Raw genomic sequence first — 24,814 nt, 5'->3', positions numbered from 1 at the left:
CCGGGAAGGGTCGGTCTGCACTCTGCCTGCCACGACGGCAGGTTAGAAAATGATTGTTTGTTTACAATGAAAAGTAGTAGAGCTAGAGAATAATATGCACAAAATGTGACATCCTGCGTGATGAAACCAGAGCAAAGGAGCCCTAAATGCAGGAGCGCACAGGTGTCCCCGCAGCCGGGAATCAGCCAGCGCCTGCCCGCAGAGCCCGGGGAACCGACAGGTGAGCGCTCCCGGGCCTGGGAGCGCCAGGGAGAGGCCGGGCCACCGAGGCCCAAAGCAGCAAGTGTGTCCTCAGGGGAGCTTGTGCAATAGCCCCAGTCACAGAGGCAAAGCTCAGAAACAACCCCGTCGGGTGTTCTGGCCAGCAACTGCCGCAAGCAGCCTCCTGAGTAAGCCCAAAACCACTGATTTCCAGTCACTATGGATTTGGGGCTCAGGTGGGGAAACAGGGAGGAAATCCAAAGATTAATAAACTAGTTCATAGTCTCCATTTTCCTCTCAGAGTGCAACATGGTAAAGTATTTTACTCCCCCACGCTCATGTATACACACAGCTGCACAACCGAATGCTGGAATTATGATGTGCCATTCAACCTTTAATTACATAAGCTGTTTTCAAAAATCACATTCAGCGTGGAGATTTTCCAGAGATGCTGGAGTTGGCAGATGGCCACCACGAAGCTCTCCACTTTCCACAAATGGCCTCTGCCAGCTTGGGAAGAACCTCCATGACCTGTGTCCTGAGAAGTCAGAGAGCAAGGGCCCCAAGGCCATGGCAGGGTGGAGCCGTGTAGAGGGTGGCCAGGTGGCCAGCTCGCGGATTCCATCCAGAGAGGAGACTCAAGGATCATGCTAAGTAGGGAATAGGGTTCCCACAAGTCTTCAGGCATTCAACTCCTGGGCCAGGGTCCGTAACAAAGGGAGACTTCAGCCCTCAAAGCCTCTCACTCCTACTCAGGTCTGGGCAGGAGGTCCTTCTGCCAAGCAGCTCCTCCTGCCCTTCGCCTGCTTTCTGCCAGGAGAGACCTCTGTGTAGACCTGGCTATGAGGTACCTGCACCATTTAACCTATTCTCATTTCCATGTCCCCATCCATGAATCATCTGTGTGTGCCCCTATTTCCACATCATCCCCAGGGCTTCAGGTGGGCAAGGGGCTCAGAGTTTACAGGTAGCCTGAGCCACTTTGGAGCTAGTTTTTCTGTTCAGGGCTTGACAGATAAAGTTTCCAGCTTCCAGAAGCTTCTGGAGATTCACACCCTTTGAGAAACAAGTTAGAGGATGCGGTAAGTCATGGTATGCCCTCAACACCAGGGAAAACATCAGCATGGACAGACAACTGTGATACTGAAAAGTAAAGGTGAAGATAAACAGGCTTTTTCCTTGACAGCGGGGCACCAGCTGCCTGTGAGCTCCTGTCTGTCTGGCACCTGGGTTATTCCTCTGACTTCCCCTCGTGTAAGATGCTCAATCTCTATCATGGTTTGTAGTGCCACTACCAGGGCAGAGATCTTATCAGTCTTGTTCAGTACTCCCTCTTCAGGGCCCAGCACAGGGCCTGGCCCACAGAGGTAAAAAACTGATATTCAAGTGACAATTGTGAGGCAGAGAGGGAGGGATAAAAACACCAACTGAAAGGGCCAGACAGAAACCCTCTGTTCATACAGTAGCTCATATTTGCTGAAGTGCACTCTGTGCTCAGCTCTGTGATAAGCATTCTACATAAGTTTTCTTTCTTTTTTTTTTGGAGACAGAGTTTGCTCTTGTCGCCCAGGCTGGAGTGCAATGGCACGCTCTCAGCTCACTGCAACCTCTGCCTCCCGGGTTCAAGTGATTCTCCTGCCTCAGCCTCCCGAGTAGCTGGGGTTACAGGTGTGTGCCACCACACCCAGCTAATTTTTCTTTTCTTTTTTTTTTTTTGAGAGGGAGTCTCACTGTGACGCCAGGCTGGAGTACAGTGGCATGATCTTGGCTCACTGCAACCTCCGACTCCTGGGTTCAAGCAATTCTCCTGCCTCAGCCTCCCGAGTAGCTGGGATTACAGGTGCGTGCCACCACACCCAGCTAATTTTTGTATTTTTAGTAGAGATGGGGTTTCACCATGTCGGCCAAGCTGGTCTCGAACTCCTGACCTCAGGTGATCTGCCCACCCTGGCCTCCCAAAGTGCTGGGATTACGGGCGTGAGCCACCGTGCCCAGCAATTTTTCTATTGTTAGTGGAGACAGGATTTCACCATATTGGCCAGGCTGGTCTCGAACTCTTGACCTCAGGTGATCCACCCGCCTTGGCTTCCCAAAGTGCTGGGATTACAGGTGTGCGCCTGGCCCTCTACATACGTTTTCTTACTTAATCCTCACAATGGCTCCATGAGATGGATGGCATTATTATTCCCATTTCTTAGGTTCAGAGAGATGAAATAATTTGTCTGAGGTCTCATAGCCTGGGAGTGGCAGGAGTAGGCTTTAAACCCAGTTCCATCTGATCTTTAAGCACAGATGCTATTCTGCTTCCGTCCCGCCACTGAGGGCCCTGGTGGACTCTGGCGGATCCCTGGTGAGCTGTCTAACGCTACTGTCCTCATTTTACAGAGAACAAAACAAAGCCAAGAGAGAAATGACTCATTTCAGGTCATGAACCTGACCCTTCCCAGGGCCCCTTCCATGTTCCTGGTGTCTCCTAGGACTGAACTGTCAAAGTCACCCTGACACTCCAGCCTTCTTGTGCCCATGCGTGTGGCCTCACTCAACCCTACTCTCACAAACATTAAAATATTAGATCAAATATCCATAATCCCCAACACCCTTCCCCTCTTTTGTTTTGTTTTGAAGAGATAGGGTCTTGCTGTTTCACCCAGGCTGGAGTACACTGGCAGGATCATAGCTCACTGCAGCCTCAAACTCCTGGGCTCAAGTGACCCTCCTGCCTCAGCCTCCCAAAGTGCTGAGATTACAGGCATGAGCCACTGCGCCTGGCTAACCCTTTCCCTCTTTACTCCTCAGCACCTTAACAACCCCAAATACCCCCATCCACTTTTGTTCTCAGCTTCAGGCCCCCTGGTCAGTTCGGGGCTGTCGCCACCAGGGGGTGGGTGGGCTTACCGTGTGAATGCCCAAGCCCTCTAGCATGTAGACCAGGTCTTCCGTGGCCAAGTTTCCTGATGCCCCCTGTGCGTAGGGACAGCCTCCAAGTCCTGCCACAGAAGAGTCCACGACACTCACTCCCATCTAGAAACATAAGGATGGTGAAACACGGTTGTTGCTGGGGACAAGAGGCCACAGAGATGAGCCTTGCAAACCTCCCAATCGTCTGTTGCCTGAAATTCTAGAGTCATTCTTTGCTTTGGCTTATTATTCTGTTGACACGACAATCCCACAGAAAGAGACAGTGCTTCTCCTTTTAGTTTCTGTTAAACTGTTTCCTCTGCCAGCAGTATCTTTCCTTTCATGGTGAACTCTCATTCTTTAGGTTCCAGTCTGAAAGCCACCTGCTCAGGGAGACCTTTTCTGATCACCAGCCTAACCCCCTCCCACTGCTGAGATTTCAGACCCCTGTTGTTTACTGTGACTCATTTATTACCCGCCCCCCCCACTTACCCCCCACCACCTCCAGGCTACTCTCAGTCAGGGCCTTGCCACACGAGGGCCACATCCCATCTTCCCAGGTCAGTCACCTCCCACTATCCCAAATGACTATTTCACTTTCTCCTCTCTTCTTAAACCTCTATCACCCCCTTCCCCATCCTCATTCTCATCTGCTGCTTTATGGAAATGGATGCAATCAAGAGATGTCTCCATTGATTCCCACCATCACATCTACCCACCTGCCTACATCTGGGCCTACAGACCCACTGTCCCTCATGCTGCCTGAGATGGACCCCGAGCTCCTAGCCAAGGCCAACCCCTCCACCTTGGCGTGAGGCCCATTCCCACCTGCTTCAGGATGTGCTCCAGTAAGTCTCTCCCTCTCCGCTGCAACCTGTTACTCCCCTCCACTGGGTCATCCTCACACAGCCTGCGATCTCTCCCATCTTTTACAAACCTTTTTGGAACCCTCTAACCTCCAATTTCTTTCCCCCCATTCAAAGCAAAGTCCCTCAAAAGAGCTGTTCCCATTTAACATCTACCATTCTCATCTGAACCCATTCGAAACAGGTTTGCGTCCCCACAACTCCTCCACTGAAACAGCTCTAGTCAAGGCCACTGGTGGCCTCCATGTAGCTAAGTACAAAGGTCAAGTCTCCATCTTTGCACTTGACTAGCCGCATCATCTTGGACACCTTCTCCATGTGGCTTCCAGGGCTCCACATCCCTTGGTTTTCCTCCTAGTGCTCTAGCCTCTCCTGAGGCCTCGATCCAGTCTTTGCTGGCTCTTCCTCACCTCCCTGATCTCGGTTGGAGCCCTTACTGCTCATTCCTCAGACAGCTTCTCTATCTCCACTCACTCCCAGTTAACTGCACCCAGGTTAACACACCTGCCTATAGATGTCTTGAGCTTCACAGATCAGAACACGAACTGCTGAGATCCGGTCACGCACCTCTGCCCTCCCGGCCTCCTTGCCATGTCTCTTACCTGGATTGCTGTAGGCTCCAAACTGGTTCTTCTGTCTCTCTACAGTGTATTCTCTACACAGCACCCAGAGGAGCCTCTTTTTTTTTTTGATAAGAAGTCTCACTCTGTTGCCTAGGCTGGAGTGCACTGGCGCCATCTCAGCTCACGGCAAATCACTGCAACCTCCACCTCCCGGGCTCAAGTGATTCTCATGCCTCAGCCTCGCAAATAGCTGGGATTACAGGCTCACGCCACCACGCCCAGCTAATTTTTATATTTTTAGTTGAGACAGGGTTTCACCATGTTGGCCAGGCTGCTCTCAAAACTCCTGACCTCAAGTGATCCACCTGCCTCAGCCTCCCAAAGTGCTGGGATTACAGGTGTGAGCCACTGTGCCTGGCCGAGGAGCCTCTCAAACGGAATATTTCAGATCATCTCCCTCCCCGCCCCTGCTCAAGACTCTCTGTTAGCTTCCCAGCTCAGTCTGAAAGAGTCAAAGTCCTACAAGGCCCCCGATCTGGCCTTCCTCTAACCCTGACATCTCTGCCCCGCTCTCCTCAGTCACACTGCTCCCGCCACATGCCTCCTCCTGATCCCTGAACACAGCAAGCACACTCCTCCCTCAGGGCTCTGCGCCTGCTTTCCTGGGTGGGGCTCCCTTCCCTCCCCCTCCCTGCTAGGGATCCGCAGGGCTCACTCCCTCGCTTCCCTCAGGTCTCTCTCAAATGCTACCTTCTGAGTGAGGCCACTCTACAGAAAGGCCTGGCACTGCCTTAACCTGCTTCATTTTTTCTCCACAGTGTTTATGAACACCTGGCCTGCTGTATGTTTATTTATTATCTGTCTCATCATACTAGAGTGTCAGCCTCATGAGGGCAGAGACTCTGTTTTCGTCACAGCTGAATTCTTAATGCTGAGAACAGTGTCTAGCACACTAGGCACTGTTAGGTTAGGTTTTAATAGGTGAATAAATCGTCTTACAATGTGTTATTTACACGCCTGTAATCTTCCATCCGTCTTCCCCACCCACCATAACATGAGCTCCCAGAGGGCAGGGATTGGGTCTTGTTACTATTGTCTAAGTCAGCACTTAACCTGGCACATCGATCCATATTTCCGAAATAACTGATGGAAGAGGGAGGTCAGAGGAAGCTACTGCCAGACGTCACACAGCTCAACCTGTTCCCTGATAAATTTTCAAAAAGGGGATTCTGAGATATCACTGCCATGAAACAGAGAAGCACAGAGGAGCAGGAGTGTCCTGAGCGTGATCAGGATGAAGTTTTGCCTCAGACTCACCTCAGCTGTGCAGAATTCCCCTTTACCTGCCTGGCAAGGCATAGGAGAGGAAGTCACTCTTCCTGTCTGCCTGGCTGGGAAACGCATGAGCTGAAGGAAAGCCCAGGAACCAGGGCAGGGTATCACAGTAAGCTGAGAAATGAGGAGACCACAGAACTATGAACCTTAACCTTGACAGCCACAACTCTGAGGAAACCGACCCAGAACGTAACAGACTCACCTGGCTTAGACACGAACCTCTAGGGGATAATTGAGAGGAAAAAAAAAAGTGGCTGGAACTGCCATCACTGTCCTAGAGATGGAAGGTTAGGCCAATGCTACAGCAAGGTAGCTGTGGTCAGACACTAAGAATGCTCCTTCTATCCGGCTGCCAGCCAATGGATCTCCATTCTGGACCAGCCCACGAGAAGCAAACCTCAAAGAAAACTAATCTGAGGTCTTAGCTCAATCTGTGGGGAACGGCATTAAAGCCTCTCCCTCTGAGTGACCTCTGCTAGCTTCTCTACCTCCTGCTTCCTCACCTGCTTCTGCTACACACCCGCACACTGAAAACCCTGTATATTGTATGAGTCCTCCCTGAACCCCACATCAGTCCTGAGGTGCAATTCTGCCTAGTCATCTTTCCTCTTCCTTCAACAGCAGCTTACTTTATGTTCTTCAAGCTTCACTGAGGCCTCTTTTGCAAATCCTCCCAGATCTCCTCAGCTGGGATGGGGCCCCTCTAGGCTTCCTGAGCCCCATGCTTCCTCCCTTCATGGCATCTATCATAATGCAGTGGGATTGCCATGTAACTCCCTTGACTGTCTCCCCAACACAGAGGTGTACACTTCACATCTGGGCAGGGTCACCATGACTGTGTCCACCATTGCCAGCTCGGAACCTGGCATACTGGCATCAGTAAATGTTTGCTGAAAGAATAAATGATAACAAGCTGTCCTGCCCACCGTGACCTTTGGGAGAATGGGCATATACTTTTGATTACCTGCAGGGCCATCAAGGTGTTGGCCAGGGCTTGGCCATAGGTGTCATGGCAGTGGACAGCCAGGGCAGCCAGAGGCACTTCCTGCATGACAGCAGACAGCATGTCTTTCATGATCCCTGGGGTGCCCACACCAATGGTGTCCCCCAGGGAGATCTCGTAGCAGCCCATTGAGTAGAACTTCTTGGTGACCTAAGGAAGCAAGCAGGCACTTGGAGGATACAGAATCCACCAGCCAGGGGATCCATGCACTCAGAAGCAGGGGGCCTTTGCCTGGGCAGAACACTTCTGGGTATGACGCACTCAGTTCCTACTGGATTACATGCTCCTCACCACTCCAACTGGGAATGATGATCCTCAATCTATGATCAGGAGGCTGAGGCGTAAGGGGCAGAGCCAGCCGCTGGAGCCAGCCCACAGTCCTGAAGCTCCAACCCCCGTGCTTTCCTCCCTACCTGTGCCCCTCAGACTTCAGTCTCACTTACCACTGTCACATCATACTGTCAGACCCAGGTGCTGGAATCAGTGAAGTTGATTCCTTCCATGTCGTTTTATCCTCAGCAATAAAATCCATGAAATCATGGGTCTGAGATGCTAGTTATATTTTTTTTCTTTTTTTTTTTTTTTTGAGACCGGGTCTCACTCTGTCATTCAGGCTGGAGTGCAGTGGTGTGATCTCGGCTCACTGCAACCTTGGCCTCTCAGACTCAAGCAATCCTCCCACCTCAGCCTCCCAAGTAGCTTGGACCATATGTATAAAAATATATATATTTTACATATATATATTTTTTGAGACAGAGTCTCACTCTGTCGCCCAGGCTGGAGTGCAGTGGCACAATCTCGGCTCACTGCAAGCTCTGCCTCCTGGGTTCAAGTGATTCTCCTGTCTCAGTCTCCCAAGTAGCTGGGATCATAGGCACCTACCACCACGCCCCACTATTTTTTGTATTTTTAGTAGAGACGGAGTTTCACCATGTTGGCCAGGCTGGTCTTGAACTCCTGACCTCAGGTGATCCACCTGCTTCGGCCTCCCAAAGTGCTGGGATTACAGTCGTGAGCCACCGTACCCGGCCAATCAATAGTCTATATATATATATATATATATATTTTTTTTTTTTTTTTTTTTTTTTTTTTTTTTTGAGATGGAGTCTCCCTCTGTTGCCCAGGCTGGAGTGTGGTGGCACAATCTCAGGTCACTGCAAGCACCGCCTCCCGGGTTCACGCCATTCTCCTGCCTCAGCCTCCCGAGTAGCTGGGACTACAGGCGCCCACCACCACGCCCGGCTAATTTTTTGTATTTTTAGTAGAGACGGGGTTTCACCATGTTAGCCAGGATGGTCTCGATCTCCTGACCTTGTGATCCACCCATCTCAGCCTCCCAAAGTGCTGGGATTACAGGCGTGAGCCACCGTGCCCGGCCAATGGTTATATTTTTTAATAGAGGTACATCACTATTTAAATTTTTGGAAGCCCATTTGCACATCTCTAAAACCACTGCAAAATGGGCCCATATTGGAATAGGTCCAATATGGGTCCAATTGGAATAAGCCATACTGGAATAGGGTGGGCCCCTAATCCCATACGACTGGTGAACTTAAAAAAAGATGGCCTCACCCAAGGAGCTGCTGCCCACACGGGGCTGCTGGACAAGGTGCAGAGGGATGTGGCAGGGAAAGGGGACCAGAAGACACCAGTGATCTGCTAAATAAATGAAATGGTGACGTCGCTTCCCCAGTGGCCCTGCACAGAGTGTGGGGCGGCAGTGGCTGGCCTTTAGGGGGCAGCAGGGTGCAGGGGAAGGAGCAGGCCTTTGAAGTCACGAGATGCTGGGTTAAAGTCCTAGTTCTGCTGTTCACTAGCTGTGGGCCTTGGCAAGCAACTTCACTTTTCTGAGCTTCAATTTCTGCTTCTGAAAAATGGTGATGACCCTTTGGTCATATGGCAAGGATTGTGGCAACTGAGGCTAAGACCTGGAGCAGGGCAGCTGCTCTCAAGAAACAGTTGCTACTGTTACCATTCCACCTATCTGGATGCCACAAAGTATCCTGGGAAGAAGTGGGCTTTGGAGAGAGAAAAAATGGGGTTTGATACCTGATTTCACCATTTGTAACCTGTGTGGCAAGTTATTTAGTGTCAGTTTTCTCAACTGTAAAAGGGAATAATAATACCAAATTTGCACAGTGGTTTTGAGGACTAAATGACATAAGTTCTTGGGCTGGTCAGACTCAATTCCCATGCCATGTTCTTCTCAGTGTTGACCTGGTGACTGTTCAGAGGACATCAGGGTTGTGGCCTTTCAATCACTACAAGGAACTATGGGAACTCCTGGGTAAGGAGCCCCTCCTCAGAGAATCACCTCAACGACCAGACTGGAAACTGAATTGGAGGTTTTCAGGCTGGATAGAGGCCAGGGGCTTCAAGGACTACATGTTCAGCTAGGAGGGGGGCCTCTAGGGAGCAAGTGCAGGGCTGTGCTCACAGCAGGGAGCTTAATGAAGGAGCTGGGTGAATGAATGAAGTCAGGAACCTGCCAGAAAGGGTGGGGAGAGGAACCTATGTGCTCAGGGGCAGACAAGGTGGCCAACCCTCACCAAACCCCCCGCCCTGACACATGCACACACCTCAGCTACTTTAGCTGGGGAGATCTTCCCTTCATAAGGGCAGCCAAGAGCACAGGAGACGTACCTGTGGGAAGACAGGGGAGGAATGAGGTCAGTGTCCTGAGCTTTTTGGCTAGCAGAACTGAGGCAGGGCTGTTTAACACACATTTCTGATCAGTGTGCAATCAACACCTGCAGCTGGGCGGAGTAAGGGCAGGGATGGTACAATTCAGTGCCAGGAGGAGGCAGTAGAGAGCAATTGCAGGGAACTGGGGGACAATGGACCTACAATTGAGGAGGCAGAAGTTGCACAGGCCTCAGGAGAGGCAGCCAAGGATTTACAATAAGCGGAGGAGGAGCTAGAGAGGGCAAGGAGAGTAAGCAGCTGGGTTGTAAGGTGGGGAGATGGAGCAAAACTACGTGCCAGGGGAGCTGGGGCCAGTACTCCAAAAGGAGACCAAAGACTGGGTAAAACCAAACTCAGAACAAGAGCTGAGTTGGATATGAGTCAGTAACAGGCTGGGCTGGCCTGAGGACCAAGGGATGAGCTGCCCCAGTGAGATGCTAGAGGATTCATTCATTCATTTATTCACCTGATGTTTACTGAGTTGCCTGCTATGTGCCAGGCACTGGCACAGAGCAGTGGGCAAGACTGATAAGGTTCCTGCCCTCTCAGAGCTTATCTCAAGTTAGGGAGATGGCCAATAAAAAAGCAACCAAGTAAGTAATGGAGAAAATCTCAGAAGTGATGTGCTACAGAGGAAAGATAGGAAATGATAGGAACAAGTGGAGGAGGCCAACTAGTGAGGGTCCAGGAAAGATCCCTCTGAGGACAGGATGCTGGAGCCGAGAGGAGCCGGGGGTGGTCTGTGAGAAGAGCATTCCAGGCAGAGGGAAGACCTGGGCAAAGCCCTGAGACAGAAGAGCCAGGCATGCTCCAGACAGAACAAAGGATAGCTGAGGCAGACAGAGCAAGGGGAAAGGAAGTATGAGATGAGGAGGTCAGCAAGGTGGGCACAGGTCTGATCATGGGTCTTAGGGCTATGGTAAGGAGGGTGGATTTGGGATGTAGGTGACTTCTATTCCCACCTGCCCTTTTGGGAGCTGTCTTTAAAACCCTTTAGAGTCAAGTAAATTCTGCATATTAAGAGGCATAATAAATGTTCAACAGATAAATAATTTCAGACTCAAAGATCTCAGTGTACTTTTCCATTTTGATGCTCCCACTTATTCTCCAACCACTGCTGAGCAAGAAAAAGGTAAGAGAGATGCTTAGAAAGACACAGATCTGGGAGTCGGGCCGATGTTACTGGAGCACCTGCTTCCCCATTCATCCACCTGCCCGTCAGTGACTGAGTGCCCACTGTGGCTAGGCCCCAAGCTGGGAGAGTGGAGCACCCCAGGGACTGGGAGAGATGTGGGCTTTGCCCTCATGGAGTGCACGGTCTAGTGGGGTGGGGCAGGGAGGGAATTTAACAAGCAGCTAAGTGCTACATTTAGAGGATGTCCCGACACCATGGGGTCCCAGAGAAGGGCACTAACTCCAGCTGAAGGACTGGAGCAGCTTCTCAGAGGAACTGACTCCCACAAGAAGACCTGAAGGATGAGCAGGAGTTATCCCTGAGAAGCATGATGTGGAGGAAGTGTTCTTTATTTTTTGGAGACAGAGTCTTACTCTTTCACCCATGCTGGTGTGCAGTGGCATGATTTTGGCTCACTTCAGCTTGGACCTCCCAGGCTCAGGTGATCTTCCCACCTTAGCCTCCTGAGTAGCTGGGACTACAGGCACATGCAACCACACCTGGCTTTTTTTTGTAGAGCTGGGGTTTCACCATGTTGCCCAGGCCCAAGCCAGTCACAAACTCCTGGGCTGAAGCAACCTGCCCACCTTGGCCTCCCAAGGAAGGTTGTTCTGAGTCTACAGAAAGCACGTGCAAAGGCCCAGAGGCAAGAGTGGAGGCATGTGACAAACAGAAAGAAGTTCCAGTTGGGCTGGAGTGTACCATGAAGAGGAAGCAGGGGCCAGAAGGGAACTTGAACAGTACGGCTACAGAAAAGAGCCGGGACCAAATCATGCAGGGTTTGTAAACCTCATTAAAAAGTCTGCACTTGATTAGTCACTGAAAGCTTTTTAACCAGGAGGGATGTGATCAGATGTGCACTTTTGTGGGGTTTTTTTGGTTTTTGTTTTTGAGACAGAGTCTCACTCTGTCACTTAGGCTGGAATGCAGTGGCGTGATCTTGGCTCACTGCAACCTCTGCCTCCTGGGTTCAAGTAATTCTCCTGCCTCAGCCTCCTGAGTAGCTGGGATTACAGGTGCATGCCACCACGCCCGGCTAATTTTTGTATTTTTAGTAGAGATGGGGTTTCCCCATGTTGGCCAGGCTGGTATCGAACTCCTTACCTCAGGTGATCTGCCCACCTCGGCCTCCCAAAGTGCTGGGATTACAGGCATGAGCCACCATGTTCAGCCCAGATGTGCACTTTTCAACGATCATTCTGGCTGCAATGTTTTTTTTTTTTTTTTTTTTGAGATGGAGTTTTGCTCTGTCACCCAGGCCGGAGTATAGTGGTGTGATCTCGGCTCACCACAACCTCCGCCTCCCAGATTCAAGTGATTCTCCTGCCTCAGCCTCCCAAGTAGCTGGAATTACAGCTAATTTTTGTATTTTTAGTAAAGACAGGGTTTCTATCCACTACCACACCCAGCTAATTTTTGTATTTTTAGTAGAGATGGGGTTTCACCATGTTGGCCAGGCTGGTCTTGAACTCTTGACCTCAGGTGATCCACCTGCCTTGTCCTCCCAAAGTGCTGGGATTACAGGTGTGAGCCACCATGCCCGGCCTCTGGCTGCAATTTGCACAGCAGTGTGACCTTACAGTAGACTATTCGCCCTTCCTGGGCCTCGGTTTTGTAATTTATAAAGTGGGGATAACCTACTTCCTGCTGGGCTATCGTGAGGTTTCAATTATTATAGATAATACACACACAATGCCTGGAACCACTGATATTAGAGATGTGATGTTGGAAACATAGAAGCCTAGGTAATTCTCCAGGGATGTGTGAAGAGCTAGTGATAAAGCCAGGACTCAGCTGACCTCCACAAACCTGTTAGTGTCCTGTCCTGCTAGATTCCTTTAGCATGATAGCAGTGGTGCTATCATGGCTCACTGCAGCCTCGAACTCCTGGTCTCAAGCCATCCTCTGCCTCAGTCTCCCAAGTTGCTAGGACTACAGGCGCATGCTATCATGGCTAGCTGGTAAACTGACCCAAAATTCAGGTTTGAGAGAAAGTACTTCCTAGGATTTCTTCTGACCACACTTATTTGGGAAAAGATGTCTAGGTGTGGAGCTCAGGCTGCCCCAACCCAGGATAAGAAGTTTGTGGCAGGAGGACCACTTGAGTCAAGAGTCTAGCCCCATTCCAGAACGGTACAGAGGAAAGGATACCAATGTGCTCTGACTCACCCCCGCACAGAAATATTGGCTGACTGTGCTGCCTTCAGGATTGCGTCAAACCTCTGAAAACTCTCCTCTATGGAACAATTGATGTTCTTCTTGGTGAAGAGCTCTGAGGCAGCTCCAAAGATGACTACTTCCTTGGCTCCAGCAGCAACCTGCCAACATCCAGGTGAACTCCTTTCAGCACTTTTCTCTTTTTTTGTTTGAGATGGAGTCTTGCTTTGTCGCCCAGGCTGGAGTGCAGTGGCATGATCTCGGCTCACTGCAACCTCCACCTCCTAGGTTCAAGCGATTCTCCTGCCTCAGCCTCCTGAGTAGCTGGGATTACAGGAGCCCACCACCACGCCCGGCTAATTTTTGTATTTTTAGTAGAGACAGCGTTTCACCATGTTGGTCAGGCTGGTTTCGAACTCCTGACCTTGTGATCCACCCACCTCAGCCTCCCAAAGTGCTGAGATTACAGGTGTCAGCCATCATGCCCGGCCAGCACTTTTCTCTTTAAAGAACACTGACACAGAGTAGCAAAAAATTTCTCTTAAGGTAAATTTTATGTTATGTGAATGTTATGGGTTGAATTGTGTCCTCCTAAAAATATATGTTGAAGGATTAAAACCCAGCACCTCAGAATGTGACCTTATTTGGAAACAGCGTCATTGCAGATATCATTAGTTAAGATGAAGCCATACTGGAATAGGGTGGGCCCCTAATCCCATACGACTGGTGACCTTAAAAAAAGATGGCCAGCCGGGCGCGGTGGTTCACGCTTGTAATCTCAGCACTTTGGGAGGCCGAGACGGGCAGATCATGAGGTCAGGAGATCGAGACCATCCTGGCTAACACAGTGAAACCCCATCTCTACTAAAAATACAAAAAATTAGCCGGTCGTGGTGGCACACGCCTGTAGTCCCAGCTACTCGGGAGGCTGAGGTGGGAGAATCACTTGAACCTAGGAGGTGGAGCTTGCAGTGAGCCGAGATCATGCCACTGTACTCCAGCCTGGGTGACAGAGCAAGACTCTGTCTAAAAAAAACAAAAACAAAAGATGGCCAAGTGAAGACACAGAGACACAGAAAAGGTGGCCCTGGGAAAATGGAGGCAGAGACTGGAGAGATGCATCTACAAGCCAGGCAATGCCAAGGACTGCTGGCCACCACCAGACCCCAGCAGAGAGGCATAGGACAGATTCTCCCAGAGGCCTCAGAAGGAACCAATCCTGCTGACACCTTGATTTGGGACTTCTGGCCTTCAGACTGTGAGAGAATAAATTTCTGTTGTTTTTAAGCCACCCCATTTGTAGTGCTTTCTTTTTTTTTTCTTTTTTCTTTTTTTTTTTTTTGAGACAAAGTCTTGCTCTGTCACCCAGGCTGGAATGCAGTGGCATGATCTTGGCTCACTGCAACCTCTGCCTTCCGGGTTCAAGTGATTCTCCTGCCTCAGCCTCCCAAGTAACTAGGATTACAGGCACCTGCCACCAAGCCCGGCTAATTTTTTGTATTTTTAGTAGAGACGGGGTTTCATCGTGTTAGCCAGGATGGTCTCGATCTCCTGACCTCATGATCTGCCTGCCCTGGTCTCCCAAAGTGCTGGGATTACAGGCGTGAGCCACCGCGCCCGGCCTGTAGTGCTTTCTTACAGTAGCACTAGGAAACAAACACAGTAATTTCTCTTAATTAAAAAAAAAAAACTTTGATTTTCCCCAAGGAAACCACCACCACTGCCATCACCACCCTGGAAGTCACTCTTGAGAAAAAGCTTTTTTTTTTTTCTTGCTCTGTCACCCAGGCTGGAAGAGTGCAGGGGTATTATCATGGCTCACTGCAGCCTTGAACTCCTAGTCTCAAGCCATCCTGTGCCTCAGTCTCCCGAGTAGCTAGGACTACAGGTGCATGCCATCACAGCCAGCTAATTGATTTTTTTTTTTTTGTAGAGACAAGGTCTCCTTATGTTGCTCAGGCTGGTCTCAAGCTTCTGGCCTCAAGCTGTTCTCCTGCCTCAGCCTCCCAAAGTGCTGGGATTATAGGTGTGAGCCACTGTGCCCAGCCAAAAAAAGGTTTTTGCCTAAATACAGAACCAACGTCTCCAAAGATGTTCTTGTCTAAAATTGTAAGAAAGTTGGCAGATGCCAGCAACTACTGTTGAAACTCTTGTGGAGAGTTTGGTTACATTTCTCTAAAGAAGTGGATAATCAAAAGAGCTAACATTTATTAAGCAGTTACCTTTTATCTGGCTCTTGCTAAGCAATGTACATGCATCCTATCTTCTGAAATGCTCACAAGTTCAGGTACTATCATTTAGCCCTATTTTACAGGCGTGTCAACTTGTCAAGATCACAGAGCAGTGAGTGGCAGGGCCAGGTTTGCCCCAGGGTCTGGCTGACAGACAAGCTATTCAGATGGACATCCCAGGACAGGGGACTGAGGCCCCAAGACAAGGCAGGGACCAATGCCATCAATCTCATTTCAGGAGTCCCCACCAACAAGCTATCCTCTTACCGCTGCCTCGAAGCCTTTCAAATTTGGGGTCAGGACTGGGTAGTTGATGCCAGGAAACTTCTGAATGCCCTTCAAGACTTCAGTGTGGTCACCCATCTAGGAACCAAGGGAGACATTGCCAAGTCATCACCAAGAGCAGACAGAAAGTTCAGTTAGAGAAAACCTTTTCATCACAAAACCTCTGTTCTCCAGAACTCTTAGCGAGTAATTCTTTCTGCAGAGCTGAGTCTCTCCAATACTTTTACTGTTTGTTTGACTGCTGATGGTTCAGAAGGGCCCTTGGTTTGGCTGAGATCCCAATTTCTCCATATGGCCCATACTACCAGCTTTACATATGCAGAAACAGCAGGAATACTACTACCAGCCATTTATTGAGAATGTACTCTGGGCCAGGCACTGAGCTCAGCTCTGTGTTAAGCACTCCTTTGTAACAGGATGTTTCTTCTTCACTTAACTATCTTTGTGAAGCAGGAGTTGTCAGTCTTCCTCTTTTACAAACAAAGAAACCACAGACAGGCATAGAGGGTTTTAGACTTTAGGGCTAGAAGAGGTCATCTCTAACATTGAGGAGGGGAAAGGCCTTAGCAATGTCACTGAGCAAGTCAGAGCAGAGCCAAGACTGAACCCAAGGCCCTGAATCCTGGGTCGTGTTCTTTTGCTGCAACACAGTGCTATGAATCACCTGAGACCTCTCAAAGCCAGGGGCTTGGAAACCTATGTTCTCAACTTCTACTTGCTTCAAAGGCAAATGCAAAACTTTTCATCCCTGGAGAAAGGCCTCTCATTGAGGGCTAGGGCTCACCTGGGGAACCCACTTAGGAGACACAAAGCTGGTGGTTTCTATAACAGAGAGTCCTGCTTCAGAAAGCATGTCTATCAGCTTGATTTTCACTGGAGTAGATACGATATTCTATAGTGGAGAAAGAAACACCAAGGCAGCAAAGTTAGTAACAAAACAGCCTCAAAATGCAGTACCTGTTAGTTCAAGTACTATAGATAATTTTTTGCAGTGGATGCAGCTTCTCACCTGAAAAGGAGTTATTTACAAGGAAACATTATTCTGCCATGCAGGCTTTCCCGTAAGTAAATGTGTGTTAATTTATAATCCCATCATAAACAAACTGAGAGCAATGTGTGATGGCCTGAAAGGGCAGAGATGACTAACCCTCTGGGGAGTATGGGATGGGGCCCCCAAAGTATCACACCCTCCTCGCTTCTGTCTCCCAATTGGCATAGGACTTCAGCCTCATGTGTTCAGCATATAGCTTCTTTATCTTCCTCCCCACCATGTCCAGTAGCTCAACAGATTCCATGGATTCCTCTTTCCAAATCTACCATTATTATCCTGTATATAACATGGCATAGTCTCAAGCCACTAATTCATCTTACACAGGAATCCTCCTAAAATGCAGCTTCCAATCTTCCATTCTCTTGCATCAAAAGCTTTCTATGGCTCCCTAATATTTACAGGATTACGCAAAAAATTCTAAGAACTCCAGGTCCAGGCAAACACATTGGCTCACGCCTGTAATCCCAGCACTTTGGGAGGCTGAGGCAGGCAGATCGTTTAAGCTTAGGAGTTTGAGACCAGCCTGGGCAACATGGCGAAACCCCCTCTCTACAAAAAATACAAAAATTAGCCAGGCGTGGTGGCACGTGTCTGTGATCCAGCTACTCAGGAGGCTGAGGTGGATCACTGGAGCCCGGGAAGTCGAGGCTGTAGTGAGCAATGATTGTGCCACTGCACTGAGTGACACAGAGCAAGACCCTGTCTCAAACAAAAAGAACACACAAAAATACTCCAGGTCCTTCTCGCTAGGTCTTCCCCTCGCCTGCCTTCTCCAGTTTCTCTCCCACTGCTCTAACTTAATCTTTCCACAAAATTTTTTTTTTTGAGATGGAGTCTCACTGTATTGCCCAGAGTGGAGTGCAGTGGCACAATCTCAGCTCACTGCGACCTCCGCCTCCCGGGTTCAAGCGATTCTCCTGCCTCAGCCTCCAGAGTAGATGGGATTACATGAGCATGCCACCACCCCGGCTCATTTATTTTAGTAGAGATGGGGTTTCACCATGTTGGCCAGGCTGGTCTCAAACTCCTGACCTCAGGTGATCTGCCTGCCTCAGCCTCCCAAAGTGCCAGTATTACAGGCATGAGCCATCATGCCCAGCCTGTCAAATAATTTTTGAAAGCCCTCCATGTTGCAGGCATTGTGCTAGGTGCCGGGGATATAGCAGTAAGCAGAAGCAGAACAGACAGGATTCTGCCCGTCGGGAACTTACACACTATTGTTTCCAACAAGCACTCACTATTAAAGCTAGGATGGACGTGCTAAAAAATAAAAAATAAAAAGAAAAAAGCTTTTCTTATTGAAAAAATAATCAATATATGATTCTTTCAGAAAAACATGCCAAAAACAAAAGTAAACTACCCTTAGAACCTCCCAGTGATAACACTATTAACACCCTGGTGTGTAACTTTCTAGATCTGTGCAGCCCAATATGTCACTAGTCACATGTGGTTATTTAAATTTAATAAAAATTGTATAAAAATAAAAATACAATTCCTTGGCCACACTAGTCACATCTCAAGTTCTCAAGGGCCACATGGGTGTAGTGGCCACCACATGGAAAAGCTCAGGTCCAGAATATTTCCATCTTCACAGAAAGTGCTGGTCTAGGTCCTAGTCTAGATAAATGCTCCCATACATATATAAACTTTTTTCTTACATAAAAGTGTAAGATTAAAAAATACATGGCCAGGCGCATTGGCTCATGCCTGTAATCCCAGCACTTTGGGAGGCTGAGACAGGTCGGGAGTTCAAGACCAGCCCGGCCAACCTGGTGAAACCCCATCTCTACTAAAAATACAAAAATTAGCTGGGCATGGTGGCAGGGGCCTGTAATCCTAGCTATTCGGGAGGCTGAGGCAGGAGAATCACTTGAACCCGGGAGGAGGAGGTTGAGGTGAGCCGAGATTGCGCCATTGCACTCCAGCCTGGGTGACAGAGTGAGATGCCATCTCCCAAAAACACACACACACACACACACACACACGCACGCATGCGTAGGCGCACATGCACTATTTGTTTTTGTTTGGAGACAGAATCATGCTCTGCCTCAGCCTCCTGAAGTGCTGGGATTACAGGCATGAGCCACCACCATGCCCAGTCACATGTACTATTTTATAACCTGCTTGAGTCACTTTATAAAAACCTATGTTATTAATGGCTTCATAATATTTCATTTTATAAAAAGTCCATAGTGTATCTGACCCAACTTTCCTCATACTAAATATTTAAGTTGTTTCCAACTGTTCTGTGCTTACCAAACAGGTTTGTAAGGAACACCCCCAAGGCTGAATCTCTACATTTGGCCTTCGTGACTTGCTTTGGATAAATCCCCTTACATGGAATTGCTGGGTCTACCCCACCCCACTGGGCTGTGGACCTGGGGACACCAAACCTGTTGCACCACCATTCAGTTTATATATATACATATATTTTTTAATAAGATAGAGTCTTGCTATATTGCCCAGACGGGTCTCAAACTCCTGGGCTCAAACCATCCTCCCACCTCAGCCTCCCAAGTAATTAGGGATGACAGGCATGAGCCACCCACCCAGCTCGCCCCACCATTTTAGATCATTTAACTGTCACAGGTGTCTGTCCCTGTTTGGCCTCCTCTACTCTCCCCTAACTTGTGCAGAGGAATCATATCTTGCATAGCTCTGTCAACTGCCATTGCACCTATCACACGTAATACTCAAAGCAGATGCTTGAAAAAACTGTTTTTTTGGCTCATTTCCAACTTTACCTTTTCATTTTGTAGTCCATCTCGGGGACCAACTTCCACAATTTTCACCCGCTTTGGTAAAGTGCCCATAGACGAGGTGCTGACCTTTGGTTTAAAAGAGGAAACAAAAAGTATGAGGAAGAGATTGCCACAATTCCCAGGGAGACCAATATGAAAGAATGGATCTATCTTCACTAATAATGAGACAAGAAGAAATATTTCTCACCATTTAATTCACATTTGGTCTATTTTAGAATTAAGAACAAAAAGAATATTTCACTTAGTAACAGGAACAAGCAAGAGATTCATCCTTCCAGTACCGGTTCTCCCCTGAAGTCCAGACTCCTTTTCCACTGCCTACCTGACAGCTCTATTCGCATCTCTTCATATAGCAGTCCCGAAACAGAACTCTAATTTCTCCTAAAGCCCATCTGACTCCATCCTTTCCATCTCTGTCAAAGGCATCGCATGTACCCTACTGCATAAGCCAGAAGTTCATTGATCCATTTCACCTATTCACCACGGCCTATAGGACTCTGTAGGCTGCTGTATGTATGTTAGAAGTAGTTTTAAAAGGCCGGGTATTGCGGGGGGCAGTGGCTCATGCCTGTAATCCCAGTACTTTGGGAGGCCGAGGCGGACGATCACTTGAGGTCGGGAGTTTGAGACCAGCCTCACCAACATGGTGAAACCCCATCTCTACTAAAAATACACAAAAAATAGCCAGGTGTGGTGGTGCACGCCCGTAATTCCAGCTACTCAAGAGGCTGAGGCAGGAGAATTGCTTGAACCAGGGAGGTGGAAGTTGCAATGAGCCAAGATCGTGCCACTGTACTCCACCTTGGGCGACAGAGGAAGACTCCATTTCCAAAAAAAATTTAAAAAGGCCAGGCACAGTGGCTCATGCCTGTAATCCCAGCACTTTGGGAGGCCAAGGCAGGCAGATCACTTGAGGCCAGAGGTTCGAGATCAGCCTGGCCAACAAGATGAAGAAACCCCGTCTCTACTAAAAATAGAAAAATTAGCCAGGTGTGGTGGAATGGACCTGTAGTCCCAGCTACTCAAGAGGCTGAGGTGGGAAAATCGCTTGAGCCCAGAAGGTTGAGCCTGCAGTGAGCTATGACTGTGCCACTACACTCCAGCCTGGGCAACAGAGCGAGACCCTGTCTCAAAAAAAAAAATAAATAAATGACTCTATATGTCACTTGATGCTTTCCAATTAAGAAAAGAAAAGAGAAGACTGTATGAGTTGCCTCCTCTGACCACCTGGAATCATCACTTGCCCCTACTGTCCACTCCCAACCTCCACCCAACAGGTTGCTAAGCTCCCTACTTTCTCTTCCCTCTGCCCCAGGGTTCCTCATCTGGCTTTTTTAAAAAAAACTGGCTGTTCTCACATCTCTCTCTCATCTTTCAGTTGCAGAGAGGCTTCCTCTGACCACCCTTTGCAAAGCTGCCATTCCTCCCACCCCCATTATTTTCGCTATTGCAGAGCTATAATTATTTCCTTCAAAGCACAATAAAGAATGCCTACTCAATGTCTCTTCCAGTAGAACATAAGCTCTTTGAGGGACCTTGTCTGTCTCAACTCCACTTCATCCCTAGTGTTTGGCACCGTGTTTGGTACAAAGTAGCCACTCTTTAAAGTTATTAAAATAACACATAAACCATGAAGGACATAGCTGTCCCAGAAGAGAGCAATTACTGAGTGTGGGGAGGAGTAGTCAGTCCTGGACTTTTCGGGGTATGGGCGAGATGCAGGAGGGCTCTCTTCTGTTACAGTCATAGGCTGGGTGATGACAAGCATGGGTCTAAGGGGAGGTGACACCCCCAGTAGCTGAAGACAGTTTTTACAAAATGCCCTGAGTCTCCTCTACATAAAGTCAGCTCAAAATCTTAGTCTTCCCTATCAAGTAACACAATACTTTTTTTTCCTCTTTCCTCTACCTGTCTTGATACTGTAACTTTTCAAATCAACTTTGTTTTACAGATTTAATCTGGATAAATATACTACAACGAGGCAAAGCGGAAGGCACACTGTGTGATCTGCTAAGGATCTCAACCCCCTGAAGTCCCCCAGGAATTCCCTGCTAGGAAGCAGCTGGAACATGTACAACTCACCTGACTGGCCTTGTTTTAGCCAACAAGCCTTCTTAGAGACTAAGGCGATGAGCCATTGAATTTCATGACGTCAACAGGCTAAGTTGGAAGGTCCCTGCAACTTGAATCTCCCTCTAACAGGGATGTTCAGCCTCTGCTAGTATATCACCCTAAAACTATCTCATTGGAACATAAGTTTCATGAGACAGGGACTTTGTTTTATTCAATGCTGTATTTCTAAGGCCCTGGGACATAATAGGGGCTCGATAAATAACAGTTGAGTGTTGCTGAAATAATCTAAAACCTGCTTCAGGCCAAGCGTGGTGGCTCACGCCTGTAATCCCAGCACTTTGGGAGGCCGAGGTGGGCAGATCACCTGAGGTCAGAAGTTCGAGACCAGCCTAGCCAACATGGTGAAGCCCTGTCTCTACTAAAAACACATAAATTAGCTAGGCATGGCAGCAGGTGCCTGCAATCCCAGCTACTCGGGAGGCTGAGGCAGGAGAATTGCTTGAACCCAGGAGGAGGAGGTTGCAGTGAGCCGAGATTGTGCCATTGTACTCCAGCCTGGGGGACAAGAGCGAGACTTCTTCATCTCAAAAAAAAAAAAAAAAAAGCTTCTAAAACCTGCTTCCAAGCTGCTTTTATTAGAACATTATAAACTCAATTCCACTTCCTTCCCCGTAACAGCTCTTCACATAATAATTCAGTTTTTAAACACTTAATATTTGCCAGGCACATACAAGAGCCATTTACATATTTATTTATTTATTTATTTGAGATACAGTCTCATTCTGTCTCCAGGCTGGAGAGCAGTGGCGCGATCTTGGCTCACTGCAAACTCCACCTCCCAGGTTCAAGTGATTCCCCTGCCTCAGCTTCCCGAGTAGCTGGGACTACAGGTGCACACCACCACACCTGGCTAATTTTTTGTATTTTAGTAGAGACGGGATTTCACCAGGTTGGCCAGGCTGGTCTCGAACTCCTGACCTCAAGTGATCCACCCACCTCAGCCTCCCAAAGTGCTAGGATTATAGGCATGAGCCACCGCGCCTGGTGAGCCATTTACATATTAACCCATACTGTCCTCTCAACAATCTTATCAGGTAGGAACTATCATCATCCCCATTTTACTGTAAGAAATCTAAGGCCCCACTTGGGAGCCTGAGGCAGAAGAATCGCTTGAACCTGGGAGGCAGAGGTTGCAGTGAGCTGAGATTGAGCCACTGCACTCCAGTCTGGGTGACAGATGACAGAGCAAGACACCGTCTCAGGAAAAAAAAAAAAAGAAAAGAAATCTGAGACCCAAAGAGATTAAGTAATCTTCCCAAGGTGACATGGGGAGTTACTCACTGAGGCAATATCTAAACCTGGCAGTGTGGCTCTAGAGCACAAGCTCCTAACCTCTGGGCCACCGTTGCCTCTTTACCACCGTTCGTTGGGTCCACAGTCTTCTCCTGGTTAAACATCCCATTCCTCCTCTGTAAAGCTCTGCTCAGAGAGGGTCCCCCTAACCACACAAGTACTGTGCCACAGTGTCCTGAGGTATGGTGTACCTGCATCAACACCAACAGCGAATACTGACTAAACCCAGTGTTAAACTACAGGCCAGGGACTATTATTATCCCAACTCCGTAGGTGAAGAAACTAAGCCTCAGAAAGGTTACCCAAAAATCACAATTAGAAAGTGACAGAGCTTGGACTTGAACCCATATCTGGTCCTAATACTAATACTGGTTCCTATGCTTGGAACCCCATGGAGGGCCATCTCATTACACCAAATATTTCTTAAAAGCTTATTAATATCTACTATTGCGTTTAACTTTCCAAGTTGGAATTGCCATCTTCATTTTACACATGAGCAGGTGGTGCAGGTGAATGGCCAAGTAAATATATTAACGTGGCTTTCTGAGAGGGACCCAGTGCCAGGAGTGTATTTTTCCCTCTATACAGCTATAACTCCTTCTCAACTCTCTAAGGTAAAAATACCACCACCAACTGATCACTTATTAGGAGCCAGAACACTGCCAAATGTGTTACTTACATTTTCTCTAATTTCCAAAACAACCCCAAGGGAATGTTGTCCGTTTTACAGACGAAAGAGCTGAGGTTTAGAGAAAGTAAATAACTATGTCATTAAGTCTAGAAAGTGGCAGAACTATTGGGACACCCTAGCTTCAGCTTTTATTTTTTCTGCTCCACACAGCTACGTCTCCCACACTTTTTCTGCGCTGAGAATGGGAGAGGGGAAAACATCAGGATCGAACAGGATCAAAGTGCAATTCCAAGGGAATCACAGCTTGGCTCCAATCAACGCAAGTCCCGCTCGGTAGGCTGGGATAGTTCCCCAAGCATCTCTAAAAGCAACAAGAGTTGGAAATGGAGACGAAGGAAATGGAAGGGTGTTCTTGATTTTCACTAATGAAGAGTTGGAGAGGTCTGAAGTTCAATTCAATTAGAGGGAGAAAGGGGCCAGGGTCATCGGAAAGGGCCCTGGGCGGGGAATCAGGGCGCCTAGGATGGCGTCCTAGGTCTCCATGACCCAGGCAAGTCACTCCACCTCTCCGGACCTCAGTTTTCCCATCCCCTTCAAAGGATTTGAGGGGAAAAGGGAGGGTCCAGGACTCCAACGCCCTCCCGACTCTGGCCTGAGAGCTGTCCGGCCTCGCCTCTAAGAGAGCAGCCACCACGGGCCAAGCCCCCGACCCTGACAGTCAGAGTGCCTGCAGGTCCGCCGCCGCCTCGGCGGCTCGGGGCACTTACAGCCCGGAGGGACGCCAAGCCCACCAGTCGCCGCGGAAGCGCCTTCCTCATTGCTGCCATCTTGGCCCAGAATCCCCCGCGGCAGTCCAGCTGGGCCCCGCGTGACCGATGGCTCGTCTGGTGGGCGCGGCCCCGCCCCCGCCCCTCCGCAGTGACTTCCGAAGCTGGCTCCACTCCCAGCCTCTCTCGGTTTTGATTCCGAGCGCCTCTTCCATGCCAGGCCAAGTGAGACGCTAGGAATATAAAGATGAACAGAATCAGCCTGGACACCATGTAATCCTAGCACTTTGGGAGACCGAGGCGGGTAGATCACCTGAGGTCAGGAATTCGAGACCAGCCTGGCTAACATGGCGAAACCCCCGTCTCTACAAAAAATACAAAAAAAAAAAAAAAAAAAAAAAAAAAAGCCGGGCGTGGCGGTGGGCGCCTGTAATCCCAGCTACTTGGGAGGCTGAGGCAGGAGAATTGTTTGAACCCTGGAGGCGAGGTTGCAGCGAGCGGAGATCGTGCCACTGCACTCCAGCCTGGGCGACACAGTGAGAGCCTGTCAAAAACAAAACAAAACAAAAAACCCAAAACCAAACAAACAAAAACATGAAAAGAAATTAACCAAATTCTGTGGCTTCTTGTGTTTAGAGTGTGGGAGGTGTGAGGAGACACATATTAATAGTTACACAAACAGTTGTGTCATTTCTAACTTGCACTATAAGAAGCAACGATTTGCTACTCACTGTTCCGAATTCTTAGCACGGATTAACTCACGCATCACGATCTTCAGG

At 48.8% G+C, this 24,814-nt stretch overlaps 1 protein-coding gene across 2 annotated transcripts; it reads right to left on the bottom strand.

Annotated features, from left to right (window-relative positions):
- Positions 1 to 574: 574 nt before the first annotated feature.
- On the bottom strand, positions 575 to 24,814 carry HMGCL (3-hydroxy-3-methylglutaryl-CoA lyase). Of its 2 annotated transcripts, XM_008963127.4 has the most exons (9): positions 24,036 to 24,810; positions 19,194 to 19,277; positions 16,183 to 16,290; positions 15,381 to 15,476; positions 12,895 to 13,043; positions 9,446 to 9,509; positions 6,828 to 7,016; positions 3,097 to 3,222; positions 575 to 1,257 (listed from the first exon to the last, which is right to left on the bottom strand). In XM_008963127.4, the coding sequence occupies exons 1-9, from the start codon at positions 24,306 to 24,308 to the stop codon at positions 1,156 to 1,158; spliced, it is 1,191 nt and encodes a 396-aa protein (XP_008961375.2). In that variant the 5' UTR covers positions 24,309 to 24,810; the 3' UTR covers positions 575 to 1,155. The 2 variants fall into 2 exon arrangements, with proteins under 2 accessions (XP_008961375.2, XP_034813948.1); XM_034958057.3 differs by lacking the exons at positions 9,446 to 9,509; positions 12,895 to 13,043 and having other exon boundaries at positions 24,036 to 24,814.

This window comes from Pan paniscus, chromosome 1 (genome assembly GCF_029289425.2).
Source record: "Pan paniscus chromosome 1, NHGRI_mPanPan1-v2.0_pri, whole genome shotgun sequence".
NCBI classification, from domain to species: domain Eukaryota; kingdom Metazoa; phylum Chordata; class Mammalia; order Primates; family Hominidae; genus Pan; species Pan paniscus.
Note: the sequence above shows the minus strand (reverse complement) of the source record. Positions and strands in the feature narration are given on the sequence as shown.

Bases quoted from the DNA above. Each gene is read 5' to 3' on its own strand.
- HMGCL (XM_008963127.4), bottom strand. From the start codon at position 24,308: ATGGTGTCCAGGCTGATTCTGTTCATCTTTATATTCCTAGCGTCTCAC. The intron at 19,278-24,035 runs GTAAGTGCCCCG...TTTAAACCAAAG, and splicing joins GCTTGGCGTCCCTCCGGGCT to GTCAGCACCTCGTCTATGGG. The intron at 9,510-12,894 runs GTGAGTCAGAGC...GTCTTCCCACAG, and splicing joins GCCAATATTTCTGTGCGGGG to GTACGTCTCCTGTGCTCTTG.